General features: G+C 34.7%; 1 protein-coding gene across 1 annotated transcript in view; it reads left to right on the forward strand.

Annotated features, from left to right (window-relative positions):
* Positions 1–2,784: 2,784 nt before the first annotated feature.
* The window catches only part of IL1RAPL1 (interleukin 1 receptor accessory protein like 1), a 578,609-nt gene continuing 559,142 nt past the window's right edge, over positions 2,785–22,251 (forward strand). The window contains exon 1 of the mRNA XM_041472402.1: positions 2,785–2,866. Within this exon, the coding sequence (XP_041328336.1) occupies positions 2,785–2,866 (82 nt within the window). The remainder of the gene's footprint in view (positions 2,867–22,251) is intronic.

Genomic DNA, 22,251 nt, shown 5'->3' on the forward strand with positions numbered 1-22,251 from the left:
CAGATTTTCCAACCGCCCAGACAACTTCCAGAGCTGTGAGGCACCAGCTCCAGTAAACTGATCTTTACTTCTTTGCATTTTCTTTGGTTGAGCATTTGGTTTTTAAAATGTAGGGAAGACCAGAAATAGTTCTCCTCCTTCACGAAAAGGAGTGTAAACAGAAGAGAAGGTTTGGAAGGCTCTGGGGAGAGCCTATGTAAGATCTGATTTGCTGCTTATATTGCTGTAAGGAGGCAGTGGCTGCTGTTGGGAGTCATCCCTCCCTTCTTTTTTCCCTTTGGCAGTAAGTTCTTCCTGGTATTTCCAAAGACAGCAGCAGACTTTACTTTCTAGGGATTTATCACAAATCATGTAGGCAGCAGCCAGTTTAGCTTATGCCTTTAAGTTAGACCTGAATCTCTGAGAATAAATGCACATGAGAATGTCTTCCATGGTGATATGTTTAAAACGCAATTCCTGTTATATTATTATAATAATATTCCCCTTATTGACTTGACAACTTAAATTAGTGCTATATGCATGGACCAAGAGAAGATTTTCATTTACTGAACAGTTTCTTATTGATATTATTGCATTTACTGAGGCTTGCTTTGATAGAATCAATCTTTATAGCTGCTTCACAGCTTTCCGACACAAATATCTATAAATACAAATAAATACATGCATACACATACATATGCAAATATATGTATATATTTGCATTTATTCACAGTGATCAGCAATATTATCTTTTGATGTGTGGTGAAAAAGGATGTGTTTGGATATGCTTTCACAGTCAGAACCTATTTACTGGATTTGTAATTGCGTAGTAAGATCCTGTGGTTCTTTGGGCAATATTTATTAGGCTCACACAGAGCAAGGAGCTGACTCTTGCTAGTTCCCTGGAGGCTGAAGATATCAGCTTCAGGATTTCCTGCGGCATCAGTTAGTGCAGTGACTGAGAAATGAGATTTTGATTTCAGAAAGCTTGACTAAGGTCTGCAGTAAAATGTGGCATAACACATTGTGGTATCTACTCACTGTGCTCCTGGAAAATTAACCTTTATTGCTAGCTTCTAAATTCCTTAATATCTGTATTATTTATAACTGCCAGTGGTCATGCTACTTTGTTAAATTTTAAAGTTAACTAAAAATGTTAGTATTACACATAATTTACCTCCTAGCAATCCCATATTTAATATTTAATTTCTAAGTTGCCTAAATTTTCTGAAGTAGCATGTGAATGTACGCAAGTGAGACTTTCACTGTGATTCTAGAATGCTGAAGCTTGTTAAAGACCGAGAATGAACAAACAATTCTGTATTTCTCTGTGAGTACAAATATTGTTATAAAAAATAAGATATACAAACTTGTCAAAATTTATTATCTCACTTCCTCATCTTTATTAAATACATAGTAATGAATGTAGTAGATTTGTGCTTAGTTCTGAAATGTCATGAAATGTAAAGCTTTAATATGTATTATACATGAAGTCATAATTTTTTAAGCAATTCTTCCCATAATGTCCTTTTTTATACCCCTAATGTTTTGTATTTCTAACCTGTTCTCTTCTAAAATGAAGATATTTTAAGATACTGCTTTCAAAAAATGTCTTGGGTACTCAGTAACCTGATTATCAATGAAAGTGCAAAAGATTCATGGTCACTTTAGAACTCAAAACTTGTACTATGTGGCACCTTCTGAGACTTTTTCAGTTGCTGTCCAGTGCTGTGATTAATGGAGGTGAATATCAAAACCACATTGGTTTAGTCTGGGTCTTAGTTATAATATTAAAGAACCATTGATCCCAGCCCTTTCTTGTCCCCCTTAGACAAGAATATTTTTGTGTAAGCTACTCTAATGAATATAGATAGCATAGATAGGCTGCTGTCTAGCTTGAACAGGCAGATTTGTCCTCCTTTCCTCTTTCAACACACTGAAATATTAGATATTAGCCCTACCAACCTATCCTGAAGAAAGTTGATAATCATCATGCGTAGATGACGTTAATTCCTCTTACTTAGATGAGGAATTAACAAAATGTTTAGTCCCTGCTTTCACCACCAGTTCATGCCACTTAATACCCAGAGTAAATAAATAGAAATGCAGATCTTTTATTCACATGTTGGAGGTGAAGGCTAAAGCACAGTCTGTGCTCTGCTTATCTCCATTCAAATTAACATTCACTTCTGATTTAGTGCAGTGAACATGTTAGTTTGAACTTGCATGGGAACTTGCTAGCCTAAAAGGAAGTTGCAAGTGTCTATGCTGGTTACTTTGATGTTCTCTTATTTCCCCCTTTCTCTGTTCCCAAGAAGATGACCAGATTTTTTTTCAATCAAATGTTCATTTTATTGTCAATCTTCTGCTCAGTTTGTGGTATTAATAAATGAGAGCAAAACTAATGAAGAAGGGCATTATTTTCTTTTTCATGTTGGTGGGTGGAAAAGGTTGTATGATAAAAAGAAATAAATAGATATTTCATGAGATTTGTTATAAAGTTTTAACAGGGACCTCATGAATTTTCAATATGTAGACACAGTTGTAGCTTAAGTTCCAGGGTTAAATATAGTGTGTGTGTGTGTTTGTTTTATAATGATTTTGTTTTGCATACTTTTTAAAAGAAAGAATAAAACATTTTTAGTGCTTTAAATTCCTCACAAAAGCTCTATTTAGCTTTTCCACAATGTCAATATTATGATTCTTTACTTCGAGGTTGTTTCAGCACCAATGTACAACCAGTGTTTCTTTCTATTTTTTTTTTTTTTTTTGGTACTCCAGGAAGCAGCCACGGAAAGACAGAAGATGAAAGCTCCTATTCCCAACTTGATTCTCTTGTATGCTACTCTGACTCAGAGCTTGAAGGTTGTAACCAAAAGGGGATCAGGTAAGTAAAACTTTATCTCTGTGGTTACAATGTGGCTTGGAAAGAAGTGCTTAATGTTTGCAAGCATACACCAGAATGTTGTTATGGCGGTTTGGAATACAGTTAAGAGGATTTCAAATTCTGGAGCAAGAAGAGTTGGGAGCTTCTATATATTTTTTGACTATTGTTTTATGTGGACTTAATGAAAAAAATCAGATGTGTAATGTGAAATGAGTATAAACTTTCACCTGCTGAAGGAAAGTTATTCCCGTAACTTTTTAACTTACTTAAAAGACTACATTGCAGTCAGTGATGTTGGGTTTGTTGTTGGGTTACCGGATTTATCTGTTTTATTATATACTTTGGAAAATTAAGATCATAGAGTTTGGGTTTAGGCAACAACAAATAGATCAAACACAGTAAATTTAATAACCACGAAAAGTGAACAGCAAAATGTGTTTTTGAAAGGGATACCTAATATGTGGTTGAAGAGTTTAATCCAGCAAAGCAAAATAGTTGGTATTCACAGTTGGGTAGTTTTGGATTCATTTTTTTCTCTGTCACCCTGAAATTTTAATTTTATTCTCTTTGGCTTTTTACTGGGTAATGAAAAAAATAAGATTCTATGTCTGCAACCTATCTTGCTATACTGCACTAAAGCAAGCTAAATCCTTAATGAAAGCCTTAATTCCTTGTTGGTGGATTAATGAAAATCTTAATCCCATGTTGATTGAATTAGTTAATTGGGTTTGTTGTTCGTTGTACATTTCCTTTTGGCAGTGGAGTGTTTTAGGTAGCTTTTGTTGTGCTGTTTCAGAAGTCTGTCTCTGATTTATTTTTGTCTTTTGGTTGGTAGTAGTTGTAAACTGGTGCTTGGGGAGAACACAGCTCTTTATGCATTTTTGGCAACATCTTAAATTGTACCTTCCATTTTCAATGGATTATCTTTCTAACAACAAAATGAAACGGATTATGTCTCCAATGCTTTAGTAGCTGGAAATGTTGATGTAGGGAAGGCAAACATGGAGTACTACTACAAAGTAAGGTATTCCTTAATGAAAACTTGAGATTAAAGTATATTTGGGGTTATTTAAACTCAAGAAAACTGAAATACACAGATTGTGTGCAGAGCAAAGGATCTGGCGATAGGTTGAAGTGTTTATAAGCTGCTGTAGCCTTGATATAATGTAGATATCCTGTGAATATGTCTGGCTAAGATTGTCCTGTTGATTAAGATTTAATACTTTTAAGCTTGAAGTCAAGGCCCCTTAATTCAAATATAATAAAAACATTATTGATCTTAGAGTAAATTTTACAAAGACATCCATTTTTAAGAATCTAATAAAAGGTCCAGCTATCACCTGTTACTTGAAAGTAACAAGGATAACTTGGGTTGTCTTTGCATTTTATTGCACAACTTTTTGCCTCTATCCTCTTCATCTGATTAACCAATGCAAGGAAAAAATGGCAAATACACAATGAAATTTATTTTTGGGAAAGTAATATAATTGCTGTCCAGCAAAAGAAAAAACATACAAAATTTTTCAATATGTATAGAATTTGTTCTCATGCAGATGCTGTAATAAAAAGGAAAAGCTATAATGGATATCTTTGTATCATGTCTTACTGTAACATGGGGTCTTGAAGTTTTTGCATGCTGGTCCTGTGTAAAGCTTCAATTAGATGCATCACCAAGGAGGCAGTTTGTCATACAATGTGTGCAAAAGAAAAAATCTCTGATTTACTGAAATCTCAGATCCTTCTGCCTTTGGCCATGCTGCTTTGTGATTGAAGATTTGAAGAACTTCCTCAGTGCTAGGTGGAATGTTGTGTAATGGTTTTTGGTTTGCTTTTGTTGTTTGGTTTGATTTGGTTTGGCTTGGTTTAGTTTTTTACATCCCTTGGGTGCTCAGGAGGGCTATTTTTTGCAATCCTGAAGTGTTTCTACAAGGAAAACCTTATTTAACAGAAGTTTTAACAAAATAATGTTGACTTGTTCGTACTGTGAAACTATAAATGGTTTCCCAATATTAATGCAAATCATAATTGTGAGTAGGAAAAAATATCAAAAAACTATCAAAGTATGAAAAAATATCGAAAAATATTCTACTATTGGAAAGTAGAACTTGAGTTTTATGTGAACCTCTTAGCCAGAGGCAGAGTGTGGTGAGGGCATGGTTTAAATCTCTTCATTCAGTTACACTTGTGAGTGCATTTTGTTCCTGAAATGTCACCATGAAAGCTAAGAAAAAAATTAAAAAGTAATATTTTATACTTACGAGTTGTTATAAATATGGAGTTGCGGCATCCACCCAGTACATCTTTTTGAGATGTACTGCTTTTCTTTTTTTCCTTCTCTATTATAAATTACAGGAATGTGATAAAGTTAAAGAAGTTTACACCAGTATGCTAAATGGTTGTTCTAATTGGGATTTATTCCTTCTAATTGACTTATGTTGAGCCTGTTTCTGATGACCAAACCTAAAACCACAGAACTTGTGCTATTTATTTATTTATTTATTCAATGTATACATTTTCATATATATTAGATATTTAAATATATTTATTAAATATATAATATCATTTATTTTATGTTCATTTTATATATTCAGTATTTAATATTAAAAAGAGATCTGTCCTTGAAAATATGTCAATATGGTCAGAGTACTTGACCTCTTTTCTGTCTATTTATGAGCTCTGCTAAAAAGATAGCGGTTAATAAAATAAAAACGAGTTTGTCAGTCTGGTGGAGATGCATTTCCAACAACTTCTCTGATTTTTCAAGAAGTTCAGAAAGTCATTTTCTAAAAATCCATAGCAATTCAGGCTTTTAGGACTGAAGTTATATCAAGTAATTAGCTATATGTGGAAACAATTAGAATCAATATAGTATTCCTGCTTTTGTTTGTTTGAGAAGAGGGTTAAAAAGACTTTACAATAGAAGAAATCTTAGGTTGTGCTGCATTGGATTTGATCTCTGATCATGAGGGTGGTCCTTATACAAAGCACTTAAACTACTTCAGGGTGGTCTTTGAATCTTTTTACCACTGTGTGCTATGAATCAAATTAATGTAATAATATAGGGCATAAAGGGAACAGTACTAATCAAATATTTATTACATTATCCAGAAAACATACTTTAAATTAGTTTGGTCACAGCTTTTCCATTTACCTGTTTAACACTTTATCTTGTATGATCATCTCTATTTGACAGAAGAGACTTTTTTTTTACAGTTAATATTTTAAATAAGTTCAGAACAGTTTCAAGTCACTCTTTAATATATGTCGGAGTTCTTTTACATTAAGAACGTGTGATGACTGTGCTTGTTACAGGAGAATGGATGGGTGAGCAGTTGTAATAAAAATTCCACTACTAAATACAGATGATACAAGAAACTTCTTCCTAATCCATCTATGCAAAAAACTTATAAGCACACCTTAACTTCTCCTGTCAAGTAGAGTTGACCATACAAAACCTGCAGGTTCTAATGCCTTCTTAAGAAAGAAAAAAAGGATTCTTTGCTGTAAGCCTTCCTGTTCCAACCACTAACTTCACAGTGGACATCATGGTTATTAATTGGGTGTTTCAGATATTCAGTGAAGTCTCCTGAACTGTAGAGGCTTCAGAGCCTGCAACAGTAACTGCAGAGAGGAACCTTCTTTTGTCAAGTAATGGATCTCAGATAAGATTTGCTAAATGGGAAGCTGACTTTTCCACTACTTCTCTGCTCCTTTAAATATCTTAAAGCATCTTCCTTCATGAAACAGTTCCTGTCTGAACAGTTTGCAGCGATCTGCTTGATGCAAAGGAAGAATAAATACTTAAAGCCTACATATTTTGATTAATTCAGCACATAGTTTTACAGGAAGTGAGTTTTAAAGGATTTGAATTAAACTTCAAAAATGTAGAAGATAATGCCTGTTTCTTAGCATGAAACCAAATTACATATAAATTTGTGATGTGCCTAAAATGTGTGTAGATTTACTTTTTGTGCAGTTAAGTTCAGTCCTTGATAGTATTTTGAGAACTTCATGGTAATGAATTTATAAATGCTTTTGTTTCAGCGACTTTTCCTGAAATTATCCAGGTTCATAGTTTGATCTAAATTGTTGTCTTTCTTTCTTTATTTTTCTTTTTTTTTTTTTTTTTTTTTTTCGCTTGTGTTTTTAACTTCCACACATCTTTTTTTTTAAATTTTTGTTTTTTTTTTTTTTTTTTTTTTTTTTTTTTTTTTTTTTTTTTTTAGTCGTGTGGTTTTACATTCGTAGAACTTAGATTTCTAAAAGTCTTTTCTTTACAGGTGGAATGGTATTTGATCACTTACTTGTGCTGAACAGAGTTTTGGCTTATGAATTATTTAATATTCATCAAAGAGGAAGTAGGTTAGGAAAGAGAGCCTCATGCTGATGCGTATAGACTTTTTCACTATAATATATATGTTAAATGAAATACTTGAACCCTGCATTGCCATCTGGTGGTTTTTTCCAAGGATGCTGAATAGACAAAAGAAAGAAAGCTTTGGGAATTTTTTACTTCAAAAAAAACCCAAAAAACACACAAATGTGGTAAAAGGGAAAATGTGGGATATAAGTATGAAAAGAGATCTCATTACATAAAACAATTATGAGCTGATCAGTATATTCAGACAGTATTATTGTATTCACTTTTTCACGCTCAGATTGCCTAATAACAATCTGACTGCCTTGCATCAAAGAGGTGTAAGTTGCTATTACTGCCTTTAGTTTTCTGATTTTCAACAGATTATTCTGCATTATGGATTAATTAATAGCCTGTTTTCAGTTCTGCTATTGTGAATAGATTTTTTTTTTTTTCTAGATCAAATTTATTCTACGATGGAATGATTTAACTGGAAGGAAAATCTTTCCAGTGATGGGTTTTTCAGACATGCATGCGATCCTTCACATCATTATGATGAGATTAAAGTCTAGATATGTATTTTATTGTGTAGCAGTAGACTGCTTCTCTTTTTAATGTCTAGTATTTTTTGCCTTAGCTATTATTACTCAATATGGGTGGTTCTTGTCGTACTTGGATGAAAGATCAATATTATGAAAATAAGGTAGTAAAGACTTTGACACTGAGATGCTATTTTTGAATTTTATTTTTGTATGAGCAAAATATTAATTTTAATGAGGCAAAAATTATTCCAGCTTTTTTTTTCCCTAAAAATAGTGGAACTCTGAGGAACAGACTGGAAATGCTTAATAAAATTTCAAGTCATTATGCTTTAAGAAATATAAGGTTATATTTTTTTTCCAAATTATTGCCATCCACGATTTTTTAGGATTTATTGCTCATGAAATAATAAGTATATTTTAGATAATTATAACAGTTGTGTAAAAGAATATCTCTGAATAAAAAGACAGTTGCTGTTTTCTGGCTTTTTTTTTTTTTTTTGCTGGAAAAGGAACGTATCTGTGCAATTCCATCCTTATCAGCAACAAAGCCAAGATTTTATACCTAATGAGGAATGTCATAATGAGAACTCAACAATGTAGTTAAAAAAAAGCAAAGAATATAAGTAAGTCAAGACAGTATAAGAACACTTTGCATCTAGGAAGAGTTTTTGAATTGACTTTACTTATCTGTACTTAATAATTGAACTGTCACTCTTTTATAGAACATATATATATAATCCATCTTATAAAAATACTTTGAGAAATTGCACATAATTAAGTGCTGAGCCTTAGCAGAGATCTGGTACCCAGTATTTGAGTATTTGTATTTTTAATTTATTTTTTGTAACCCTTCCAGGTGAGATTTGGTGTCCTAATTGTGTAGTACTGCATAAATAGTCCTATTCTTCTTAGTATCTCCCTTTCAGTAATTCCATTCTGTTTTTAATTCTGCTTGTGTTTCGGCTGCCTAAGTATTTTCCTTTTGGCTTCTTGTCAAAAGGTAATTAGTTGATGGATGCCATATTGGATCTGGTATGCACTGAATAGTAATAAGAAGGTTCAAAAATAAATTAATATACTTGTTGTTCTTTTTCTTACACAATTTATGAGCAGAACACTCACATGTTCTGTACTCCAGGTACCGTGAGCTTGGAGCAAACAATATGCGTATAAATAAAGGATATGCTTCTTGTAAACCAGAGGAGTTTATGTCAATGGATATTAATGGCTCCTAGCTGTTGTTTTCACGCCATTACAGAATGTTAATTTCCCATTATTAATTGATGAGACTTGTGGCTTGTTGTGTGGTTATGTTGAAACTGAAATAATATTTAGAGTCTGTGTCTACTTGATGCACAAGATTAACTTCCATGAGCAATGACTTTTTCAACTGGAATAATCAAGACTACTGTTATGACTATGAAAATGTTTCTTCTATCTCTCTGTTTTGAAGAAAAAAGTATAGTGAATATCAGTCCTAAGCCAATATGTGTGTACCTTTCTTATTGCACTGGGGAACGGAATTATTTTTGCATCATGACCTGATTAAGAAGTGAACCTTGCTTCTTATGAGGATTGTTTCAAAAAACTCATTTTGAATTGGCATATAAATATGCAACCTAGTTTATGGTTGGGCTGAATGGGGAAAACTCTGTGAAATATTTTTCTTTTTGAGGGAGAAGAGACAAAAGGATGAGGGTGAATCTTTACAGTTAAAATAGAGATAAACAGAAATCCTTGTTTCATTCTTAGGCAACTTTCTTATATTGTGATCTATTAATTAATTCCATATTGATTTTATTAACACTAATATTCTTCAGGCTTTCATCCTAAGAATAAAATATGTTTTAGTTTTCTTTTTGCACCTGTTCTGTTTTATTTAAAGATGGTTATTCCTCCCCATTTAAATGTGTAGTAGAAATCACTGTGTAATTTTTAGTGTTACAACTTCCTCTTCATAGTTGAAGAATTAATTGAGTGTACCCACTTTCTTGGATTTTTTCTAATTACTCTGCAAGATATAGTTGTATGTCAGTGGAGAAGGAAGTTTCTTGCTTTCGTACTTGCACATTTATTTTAATGATAAAAACCTTCAAAAGCAATACAGTAATGGGGTCAGCTGAGATGAATGATTTATTGTGCCTGCTGGGAGGGAAGCCTGGATGATCTAGAGATGCAGAGACTGTGTAAATGCTCTGCCTCCTTCTTCAACACTTGCACTCTTTGTCCTGAACTTCTGCTATCTGTCTAATTCTGGAGGGAATTGTGAAGCCTTCCATAATTAATATAACCCACAGAAAATGTTTGCATCTTGCTATTACTACATGGCACCAGGATGTCAGAAAAGCAATTAATGTCCTTTAGCACCTTATTTAGACATCAAAAGTATCCATATCCCCATCCTGCAGCAGTTCTGACAAAGCTATTTACACCAATTTTGGTATGATCCTCAACTTCTTTCTTAGTTTATGAAGGTAAACCTCCATTTTATTATTGGTAGGTTAAAAGGCATGACTTGCTGTTTGTGAATCAAGAGATACTGGAAGAAAGTAGGAGTGAAGAATCAACTTATTTAGTAAATTTCTGCATATTCAGGAAGTTAGAGGGTTCCTTTAGAATATGGTTTTGAAACTGGGGTTTGTTTTTTTTTTTCTGTTTGCTTGTTTATGCCAACAGTATATGCGAAGCATTAAATTTTTTTAAAAGAATAATCTTTTACAATACTGCATATTTATTTAGCTACAGAATATTGTATGTGTTGCACTACTATGAAGTAATTTTCAATGTACAGTTTTCATTTGAAAAATGCTGAATAATAATGTTGCTAGAAAGAGCACCAAGTTTTGCTAATCACCTATGCTTGGGCAAGGAGATGGTTTGGCTCCAATGGTCTTTACTCTGCTTTTATAAGTGAAGGATGCTTTTCAATATGTCAGATGAATGGCAAATATGGGGATTGTATACCAAGGGGTGGCAAGAGACTGTACTGTAATGGAAGGAAGGAAGGAAGGAAGGAAGGAAGGAAGGAAGGAAGGAAGGAAGGAAGGAAGGAACGGAAAGAAAGAGAAAGAAAAATATAATTCTGTTCCACTGGAGGATTTAGACAGTAAGGAATGATTGCACCTCAAGCATAAATCCTTTGTGACAGATTACTTATTTTGGAGACACTATGAAAGCAGTAACTGTTACTTGTCCTGTGAGCATTTATGAACAGGATGGCTGGCATTTTAAAAATAGTTATATGACCTTTTGTTGGTTCTAGGATGCATCCTGATACTTTTCAGAGTCCTGGGAGATTGTGAATAATACCACAGTACGCAAAAGGACTGTCTTGTGTTTTGGCAAAGGGTCAATGTTTTAGAGTGTGCAATATATATTAAGAAATGACTAATGATAGGAAAGGAGACAAAACAAAATTGGAAGCCAAAAGGACAGTAATAGATATTCTTACATAGTTCAGTCATTGAGTTTTAGTAGCTGCTTAGGATGACTCTTTTCTTCCAGTCCCTACGTTCCCTGGGGAGCCATCAGGGATTGTTTTACTGACTGGCACCTATTGGTAAACAGCCTAAAAGATTTAAAAGAGCCAGTGACCTTTGATCAGGAATCACTGTTGTAGAAGATTTATTTATTTGAATATTATCTTGTCAATTTTATGTAGAATAATGACTGTGGAAAATAAGAAGACAAAAAACCCTCAAGGACAACTAATGGCCATCTGATATATTTCTCCTTTTTATTTAAGTGTACTCAGTAGTGAAAATTATTAAAATATACAAATAATAGCCATGAAAATAAATCCTGCCCATCAGAATATAATTTGTTGTTATACTTAAAGGAAATTAAAATTTATGAAATCTGTCATATTAAAATACTTCCTGACTTGCTCTTCCTGAAGGCTGGAGGGAGAAAGTGCTGTAAGTGCTATATACACAGATACATGGGAACCAACTTAGCATGAAAAGAAGAGGTTGTCCTTTCAATTGCAACTCTGAATTCTTCAGACGTTCTTGCTGAGACTTGTTTCAGCAGTTATGGTTTTTCCTTCAAAAGCAGGATACACAAGGTCTTGTAAGACTTGTATTTTTAATTTTTTTTCAAAGCATTTTTTGCAATTATAAGGAGAATTATCAGAGTGCTGTAATGGTAAATTACAAGACAGTTATGTTAGTTGAAAGGTGAATACTCCTGTAATTTCATCACCTTGTTCTGAAGGCATAACTCATTTCAGGAAACTGTTGGTTGTACAGATGCAAAGCAGACAATTGTGCTGAAGTGATCTGAAAATTCATTTAGTGGATTACTTCCACTTCCACAAATGACTCTTTTTCATCCTTGACAAAAAGGAGCAGTTTTTACTCTCTTGAAAATAACAGCAATATACATGGCTTAGTCAGACCAAAAGAGAGCAGCCAGCAGTAAAGCTGTTGTTAATACTATTTTTTAAAAAAGTACAAGGTAGACTTGTCTTAAATTCCAAAATTCCTGCTGAATGCCACTGGTGGTATAACCCAGAGTGAACTCTGAGGCCAAAACAGAGAGACAGGGAAGAATAATGCAAAATCCCTGTACATGTATGTAGAGATATCTGTGCTATGAGGGAGGACTCAGCTCCTTCCTGTGGATCATGGAGCTACAGAGATGCTGTTAAGCTCTCACACACGTCATTGCTGGGGAGCAGCACAGCAAAGGAGGAGGGAAAACGTGGAACAATAGTGTTAACCTCTGAGCTCTTGTAATCAAATAGTCTGAGCCAGGTATGAGAAGGAGTCAAGCTGCCTTTTCTAGAAGTGACTAATGCATAGCTCATGGGTTCACAAGGGTCAGGCCAGCATGGAGACCAGTCAGCTCATTGTTTGCCTTCTGATGACTGTGCCAGGCACTTCACACACTCTGAAAAAAAAATTATGTTTTTGTATCATACGTTTACTTTTGCCATTGGCAGTGTTTTAAATGCAATTTATCTTTTTGAGATTTGAGAGAAAAAACAATATTTTAAACTTTGTATTTTTCTAGGAAATTTAATGAGTCAGTAACGAGGCATTCTAGTTCAGTTATAAACATTTTTGAAACAATTATTCAGCAGAAATGCTAGCTGGTATAAATTTACAAATATGCTCACTTTCATTTTTTTTGTGTACTACTTGCTGTGAATTTTTAGCAAAATGGGACTATTAATGGATTAAGCAGGAAGCATAAGATTAGAGAAAATCTAAAAAAAAAAGCCCATGGCAAATCATGTTTATCAGAAAATACATTTTTATTGTGAGAAGTAGCTCTCATGTCAAGAAGAGAAGGAACAAATCACTTCTGGTGATTAGGAATGGTAAAATTGGTAGGCTTAGATTTTTTAAATTATAATTTTTTTTCTCTATGCATTTGAAATAGATACCATTGAACCCACTTAAAAGTAATATGGAAGATTTGAGATTAAGGAAAACACTTCTTACTTCTTTTTGTCAAATTTTCAAAGTAAACAGATTTATGACAAACATATTAATAAAGTAATATATTTTATTGGTTTGCTTGAAATAACCACTGTTACTGTTATCTGAACTTTTTTGTTATAATTCATAGTTAAATTATTAAAAGTGCAATGAAATAATGAGATATTGCAACAAAAAACAGTTTGGACAGGATGTTATTTAACAACCTAAAAATTTATCACTAAGAGTTTGCTCAACAGTACACCAAAATGAAAGGTCATTGCCCACAAATTGCACCAAAAAAATCCCCTAGTGGACAATTTTCAGGATGTAGGTTACTGAATCTTAGTCTGATTACACTTTTACAATGCCTAGAGTAACGGATTACTCTCCTTCACAATAAGGCTCCATGAAAAAGCAGCTGTCCTTATCATCTGACTAGTGTCGTGCTATCTGTAATTCAGGGAAACTGAAAAGAAATGAAATTTTGTACATATTTAAGTAGGTGGACTGCTTTATTCATTCATGACTGTGTTTCAGTTTGTCGCTACTAAGTAATGCATGTGTAATAAACCTTTGCATTTCAAAGTAGCTGATACTTATCAATGTACAAAGCCAGCATGTTTTGTGTGTGTCTGGTATTGAAGACAGTTATGTAAAAATGTGGCTGTTAATTCCAACTCTGCAGTAGATGCTTCATGTAGCATTGCTCAGCATTACTGTTGAGGATTTTGTGCCCATGTTCTGAATTACTTTTCCTGATAGAGACAGTTGCAAATGTTAGTAAACTGTAGGAACTCTTGGAAGTGAATTACTTTGACAAGTTGTGCCATGTGGCAGAGGAATCTGGATAGGTTGGATTCATGGGCTGAGGGCAGTTGGATGAGTTTCAAAAAGTCAAAGTGCCAGGTCCTGCACTTGGGGAAGAGTGGCTGGAAATGTGCCTGAGGGAAAAGGACCTGGGAGTGCTGGTCAGCAGCAGCTGGACATGAGCCAGGTGTGCCCGGGGGGCCAGGGAGGCCAAAGGCCCCTGGCCTGGATCAGCAATAGTGTGGCAGCAGGACCAGGACAGGGATTGTCCCCTGTGCTCAGCACTGGTGAGGCCACACCTCAAATCCTGTGTCCAGTTTTGGGCCTCTCACTGCAGGAAAGGCATTGAGGGGCTGGAGTGAGTCCAGAGAAGGGCAGCAGAGCTGGGGAAGGCTCTGGAGCACAGGACTGATGAGGAGCAGCTGAGGGAGCTGGGGGTGTTTGGCCTGGAGAAAGGGAGGCTCTGGAGAGAGCTTATTGATCTCTACGACTGCCTGAAAGGAGGTGTTGTCATGAGGGGGTCAAGGTGCACCAGGGTTCAGGCTGGACATAAGGAGCAATTTCTTCACTGATAAGGATGGTGAAGTATTGGGATGAGCTCCCAAGGGAAGTGGTAGAATCACCATCTCTGGAGGTGTTCAAGAAATGACTGGAGGTGGCACTTAGTATGAAGGTTTAGTTGACATGATGTTCAGTCCAGGGTTGGACCCAGTGTTCTTAGGGGTCTTTTCCAACTTTAATGATTCTTTGTAATTTTAAAAGTATCTTATTCTCTAATTATTTACTTGCACAAAATATGCTTTGTTATACTCTGAGAACCTCCCAGTTTTTTTACTTTCCTACCTGCAGCTATTAAAAAGAATTTAATTTAATTTAGTTTATGTTTTATTAGGTTGATTTAATTAATATGCTCAGTGAAAAAGCTCTTTTTTTCTCTCCCATTAGCCTGATCCTAATTTCCATGCCAAATTTAATGTGAAGGCCTTAAATCGTGTCTGTTGCTTAGGGAAAAGGTCAGACATCAAGTTCCATCACACTGTAGAGAGAAGAATAACGTGTTATGTTATGCTCTGATCACAGTCCTTCACTGCTTTAAGCAATTCTGAATGACCAGTCACAAATAAGACTAGTTTTTGTTTACATCTGCTTCTGTCAAAGAAAACTTCTTGCCTTTTCCTCCCTTCTTGAAGACCTCTCTTGCTGAGTTTTATTGTGTTTGTGGATTGGTTTTGGATTTTTTACTGTAGTTAGTTTTGGTATAAGTAATACAGTGCTGTATATTTTCTTAATTTTTGGGGTGAAATTAGAATACCTGCTGTATAAGTCTCTGTTTGACTTGCAGGAGCATAATGACATAATCTAAATACGAGTAATGAAAGTTGTCTGTATATATGAAATATATACAAATACAGAGGCAAATTCCATTACCTGGAATCTACTATTCCAGTAAGTGGTGTGGACTACCTTTGCTACAGTTGTTAGTAGAATAAAATTGAAGTGCTTTTTGACCACAACTGAAAAGGTTTGGTTTTTTTTAATATGGTTTTGTTGACACAAAGATTTAGTCATGAACTGAAGATGGCTGAGCCAAGTAATAGTTTTGGGGTTTTTTTCAGCTTTCTTTTGTTGAATAATTCAGGTTGGAAGAGATCCTTGGATGTCTCAGGTTTAAAGTAGGGTCAGCTCTGACATCAGGCTGGATTGCTCAGGACTTTATCCATGTGAGTCTTTTAAAACCTTGAGGGACAGAACTTGCACAAATTCTCTGGGAAATTAACAGACTCTTGCCTTCTGCTAGGGGTCTCAAAATACTCTTACAGTTCAGAATGACCTAATGCATGAATTAAAAACCAAGTCTGGTAGACCCAATATCCTAAGAAAGTCCAAAAAAGGAGAAGAAAGGACAAAATCAGCTAGTTGATAAGAGGCTTGGTTATCTGCAGCAAAATAATGAAAAATAATTCATCTAAATTAAAAAAAAATCCTTCAAAAATCTTAGAAAAATCTTTATAATGAAATAAAAAGAGATAATTTAATATTCAATTAATTCAACTTTCTGCATAACTTATTTCCATATGTATACTTTTCTTTAATCTAAGTTTTGGGTTTTTTTTTTTTCCTTAAGGCAATTTACTGCTTCTGTTAAAGGCTAGTGGAGATTAAGTTCCTGATGTAAATAGAAACGTGATAGACCCATCCATTTTTTATTTTGTTTACATATAAAGTTATTTAAATTCATTGCAATAACTCCAAAATTTGTTATATGAAATGAAGGGTTTTTTAAATAAATTGCAACTCTGATTTCTCTAATATATCAGTGGTTAGAGTAAGACCTTTGGAACAAACTGTAATTGAGAAGAATTCAAAAAAGTTTAGCTAACCCTGTCAATAAAACTTCTACTATCAGAAACCTGTTCAATTGATATGTATTGAGTCTACTGGAACATACCACTGAAACAGTGAAGGACACTAATTATTGAGCAAGAAGCTTAGGTTTTCGTTAGCTAGCTTTTGACTTTCTGAAAGAGGGCAATAATACTTGTTATACTTTGCTCCTTAGAAAAAAAAACAAACAAAAAACCCTATTCAAAATAACCGCAAAATCAAAACAACTTTTTATATGGTTTTAATTCATATTACTCCTTTTAACTGGGATATAGGCACAACAATTCTAACTCACACAATTTTAAGCATTCAAGAACTCCCAGCATAGTTAGTGATGATGTCTGTTTCAGGTTGCATCAATGGATAATGTTTTCATGGTAAACACTAAAACATTTGCAGATGAATCTCCTTGACTACAACTGACTTTTCAATACCATTTTAGTCTGTAGTTTAAACTTTTTCTTTTTTTCCTAAGGTGAAAAGGACATTTTTAAAATCTTCTGAATTGGATATTACAGGATCGAATACTTTACTCAGGACTCTGCTGGGTATGTGTCATCCTCAAGGATGAACCCTTCAAACAGTGGTCAGATTATGTAGGGCTTTCTTCGTTTGTTTTCTTTTCCTTCTGATGCTGGCATCCAAATGGATTAGTGTGTCATGTCAGAAGCTAATCACAGGTAATTAAATGGATTCATATGCAGCTGAACTCTGAGTCTTAAAGAAGGGTTGAACTGCTTCCAATGAAACAAAAAGGAGACATCACCCTGGCCAGAGGTAGGAGAGGAGGCAATTTAATAACAAAAAACCCCAAACAAAGTGAAAAAAAACCAAACAAGTTCTGAATTAATTTTGTTTTATGTAACATTCCATTTTCTTCAGTTGCCAACACAATTATATAGCTGTGTCTGAAAGGATAATTAAAATAAAATACAAATATAATTCTAAAGCAGTGTGGTTCATGTTTAACACTGAGACTTCAAAGTGGTTTTTAGCAGTGTTCAGTTACTGATTTTCTCTTAGTCTTGTCTGCCTGCCACTAACATGGGATTATGAATAGGCGAAGCACTCTTGAGATGAAGGGAGAGCTAATTTGTTTAAAACAAAATCTGGATGAGGAATTTTAAATTTACCTTGAAATGAATTGCAAGTCCTACACAGTGGCATGAATCTGCTTCATGTATGTGAAAGATCTACACAATGAACTAGCTGCAACTGGAGAAATGGAAGTGCAGCATCAGTCTGAAGAGATCTCAAAATAAATGTGATAATTTGGAATCTTCCAGTCAGTTGCATATAACAGTCAAATCCTCTTCTTTAAAGCCAACTATGTTAGTTTATTTCACATGTTGGAAGAACTGGGAAACATATTTACCCTGAACAACTAAAAGATATAACTTAAATATTGAATTTAATATAGTTAAGCATGGCAAATATGTTCCCACATGAAATATTTTATTCAAAAAATGTTAACTTCCATAAGAACGGTGTTTTTATAAAAATATAAATAAAAATATAAAATTCTCAGTCTTTAGTCTACCAAGATAATTTTATAGCTTTTAACTAAATGCAATCTAGTGTTCTTTACTTTTTTGAGTGCATTATTTCCTCCTTTCTGGATACCCTCCCTTGTTTCTACCCAACAATCCAATTTTTTGGCAAGTTTCCATCTTCACTTTTGAGCTGTTATTGAGCTTCTCACATTGACAGTCTCTGTGATTAAACAGTACTTCCTCTAGATGCATTTCAAGATCACTGCTCTTGACAATCAAACTCCTCAAAAATCTTCAGAATATGTTCAGAACAGATGTAAATCTTTTCAGCTTATAGAAACTCAGTGGCTTTCTGGTGAATTGTACATCGCTTTGATCTTTAACACCAGCAGAAGAAACAAAATGGCACATCACTCAATTATGGTCCTTAGGGATCCCAGAATCATAGAATGGGTAAGGTTGGAAGGGACCATATCTGTCCACCTGGTCTACCTCCCTGCTCAAGCAGGGCCATCCCAGGGCACATGGCACAGGATTGCATTCAGCTGGCTCTTGAATATCTCCAGTGAGGGAGACTCCACAACCTCTCTGCAGAGTGAGTACACAGTGAAGAAGTTCTTCCTCATGTTCAGGTAGAACTTCCTGTGCATCAGTTTCTGCCTGCTGCCTCTTGTCTATTGGTTGGCATCACTGAGAAGAACTGTTTTCGTCAAAAGACTCTTTTTACCAAGGGTTTGCATTTTGCTGGCTGAGGCCCGGTGGGTTTCAGTCAACACAAAGATTCCTAGACTCTGAAAGTTCAGCATTTAGAGGTTGGGACTAGCCAGAAGATACAGAGAACGTAAATGGATATTAGCAAACATTAACCCCTGGTGCAACTGGAGGCACCTGGCTGGAAACACAGATTTGTGTCAGCAGCAAACTTGCTGAAGGCACACTCTGCCCTACCATCCAGAACGGGCAGAACAGGGCAAGGAAAGCACTGCCAAGGATGGGCAAAAAGGGAACTTTCCTTAGGGAGAGTGGAGCAGGAGAGGTGTTCTTCAGCCCGCCAAAGACACCAGTGCCAAAGTCAGAGGTTTTGTTGGTTTTCATAGAACAAAAGGTTTCCCCTTCCCTCAGTGTTACACAGTCATGCTGTTTGCACATTAAGCAGCAGCTGCAAAGAGTTATGTGAACAGCCCCACATCTTTTCATGTGATAAATAACCCTATTATTGTGACCTGTGGGCACTTGGCTTTGGTTACCGATGGGCCAGTCTTTCTCCTCTAAGAATGAAAGATCATAGAATCTTTGTGTCCAGGAGGCCAAGGCCCACTCACCTGATTTGTGGTAAAATTACCTTCAGATACTCACATTGATATGGTTCTCTATATATTTTAAAATAACCTGAGCTTTTTTATAGCTTCTCCCAATAACTGATTCTAGCATTGTATTGCCTTTATTAAGCATAGAAAGTGCAGCAGTTAAATGACATTATTTCATGAGATGCCCTAAAGCCATCAAAATTCAGACACCTTTCTAAGTCACGGTGTCATTCTTGCTCTGGGCAAGGAGGTAGCAATTTGCTGCTGGCCTAATTTTACTAGCTCAGTTTCCAGTTTCTCCCCTACCTTCTCTTCCTATCTGTGTAGCTTCACTTCTCTGGCCAGGAAAGGCTCACTGATCCAAGTTTTGGCAGACTGAACTAGGAATGAAGGGAGATGTTGCATTGCATTAGTGGTGAGAAAGTGCCTTGTTCAGGAGGAGCTGAGCCCTTCAATTTTCAGCTCTCTCCTGTAGGAGCTCTGTTGTGTTTTGACATTTATCAGTACATATTAGAAACCAACAAACAATAGACCAGTGATGTTAAATGAGTTTTGCTGGTAGTTCAGCTTTTCATGTGTTTGCTTAATGTTTTAAAGACAATGTCTAATCTTTTGGTGTCAGCCAGCTTTCCTTCAGTGTCTTCAAAACAAAAAAAAAAAAAAAAAACCAAAAAAAAAAAAAAAAAAAAAAAAAAATCAGAGAAACTATGGACTGCTTTTAAAAAAATAAAATTAAATATCAAATGCCAGAAGTCAGAATTTGACTTCCAGAATTGTTTTTGACCATAAAGGAGGATTTTTCTAATTGTTTGTTTCTCTATGCATGGCTATACACCTTGTAACTTATTTTACTGTGTTGTACTGCACATCCCTGATATGCTGACTGAGCTAGACTCAAAATATTTCAGGAAATGTCCTGAAATATTTTGGGTCTAGGAGAGATTCTGTTATGCGACATCACATTTATTTCTGTTCTTTGGAGTGTATGCTTGTGCAATCTAGTCTGAAATAGGTTAGTAGATCAAAAATAACACAATGGGATAACCTGTGTGATTGATGGTGGAGAGCAGCAGTCAGGCAGACTGCATGGTATATTTGGCATTTCTACAAAATCATTGTGTTAAATTAATAGCCACATCATTTTCAATCCCATAAAATTTGGCTCCACTTTTAAATTTATGTTGTGATCACAGGGAGGACTAATTTTCTTTTCTGATGTTTGACTTTTATAAATATACCATAATTCCAAAGCCATGACAGTTTAGCACTATATTACTAAGGAATGAAGTTAAGCAAAGACCTTTTAGCTGATTTCAGGTTTTATAAAATACTTTGAGACAAAATTTAGATATTAAAAGCTACATGTCACATAGCATTTTGGAATCAGGTACTTCTTGATTTAAATATCTCAGACAGAACATGTGTCTCAACTATTTTTGAACCTTTTCTGCCATAGGAGCTCATATGGTAGAGATGCTGTCAATTAGCAGCTAAAAAATTGACTTATAGTAATTTTTAAAAATAGATGTGGCAGTCAATTCAGATTTTGCATTCAACAGAGCAAAAAAAAGAAAGTTTGAAACATGGATTTTAAACTGCAATGGTAAAAACTATCCTAAACCTAACAGATGTTGTTATAGTATTGAGTTAATTAATGCATTGAGGAAAAAAGATCTTGTTCCACTCCATTTTTAACCTAATTCAGAATTCTCTTACTTCTCTGTGGGTTACTTCCAGGATTTGGGGATGTGGACTATTTTTATTCTGGAGATAAATTTCATAATTTCTAATTTTAAAAAGTTAAGCAGATAGTGTTGAAGCAGATTTTCCTTTATGAAGTTGTATTCAGCCAGTGTAATATAGTTAAGTAAAGAAATCTTCCTATTAACCTAAACACTTTATATTTTGAGAATAGGGTTAAAATTTACTTGGCATAAAGGCAGTGATCCTGTTTTTAAGTCTGAGCGTGAATAACTATTTTTTAATACATGTGGCTAGAATTTATGTGCAAATATTTGTATACGTTTCAAAATTTTGGCTTTGTTTTGACAGAGAAAGTTAAAAATTGGAGAGAAACATGACTGAGGTCTCAGCAATGGTGGTTTTGTGGAAGCTCTTTGTTTTTAGCGTCAGGAGCATAGGACCAGTTTATACACTGGCATTCAGTTCCACAAAACAGAAGAGAAGCTGTTGAAGAGGACCCCTCTTTACAAGGGAACATGAGAGAACACTTCTATGGGTCTTTAGCCTTAGAGGCTTCTCAACATCCCGTGGAAAATCGAAGGTTCACTGATGCCGGTACCATACACTTCCATGAATGGTTTGAAGCACTTCCCTCCCTTCCTTTCCTTCAATATCCAGTCATTTGATAAAACTGTCTGATAGTCTGTGAAGGAGACACATTTCTTCCATGATGTATGTGCAGAGCAGAAAGCAATGGTCTTTATTCAAGCTTGGTTTTCATCTTTTCAGGAACAGTATCCGTACTAGAATTTTCTAAAGCATCTAACATTTTTCTCATTGCACTTAAGAAGCCAGAGTGGTCAATGAAGGTAACATTCTGTTGAGTAATATGATGTAGTATTTAATCTCAGTGTTCCAAGGAAAAGAACAGTTTTGTTCTCTGAGCTCCTGACTGCATTGCACATTGCTTCACATTTCTTTTCCCCAGGTAGAAACTGACCATTAAATATATTTATGTACCTTTGTCCTGTTACAGTTCTCAGAGTTTCCTTACTGTATTATTTTAAAATATTTTCCTTGACTCTAATTATATAATAATATATAACTCTAATAATGCATCCATTCCTATTTGCTTAAATGAAGTGTGCAGAATGAAGGGAAGATCAAAATCACTGAAAATATTTTTACCTATCAGTTTTTCAAATGTTCAGAAGTTGAATTTAAATTTATGAAATTCATATAATTACCTTTAAATTCAAACTTCTTCAAAAGTTTGAGAAATTAAGTCAATATTTTAATTTCTTTGATTACTGAATTAATCTATCTTAGAAGTAAGCAGACCTACAAAACTGTCTTTAAAAGCTACATCACAGAATCACAGA

This window comes from Pyrgilauda ruficollis, unplaced genomic scaffold (genome assembly GCF_017590135.1).
Source record: "Pyrgilauda ruficollis isolate IOZ18807 unplaced genomic scaffold, ASM1759013v1 scaffold29, whole genome shotgun sequence".
NCBI classification, from domain to species: domain Eukaryota; kingdom Metazoa; phylum Chordata; class Aves; order Passeriformes; family Passeridae; genus Pyrgilauda; species Pyrgilauda ruficollis.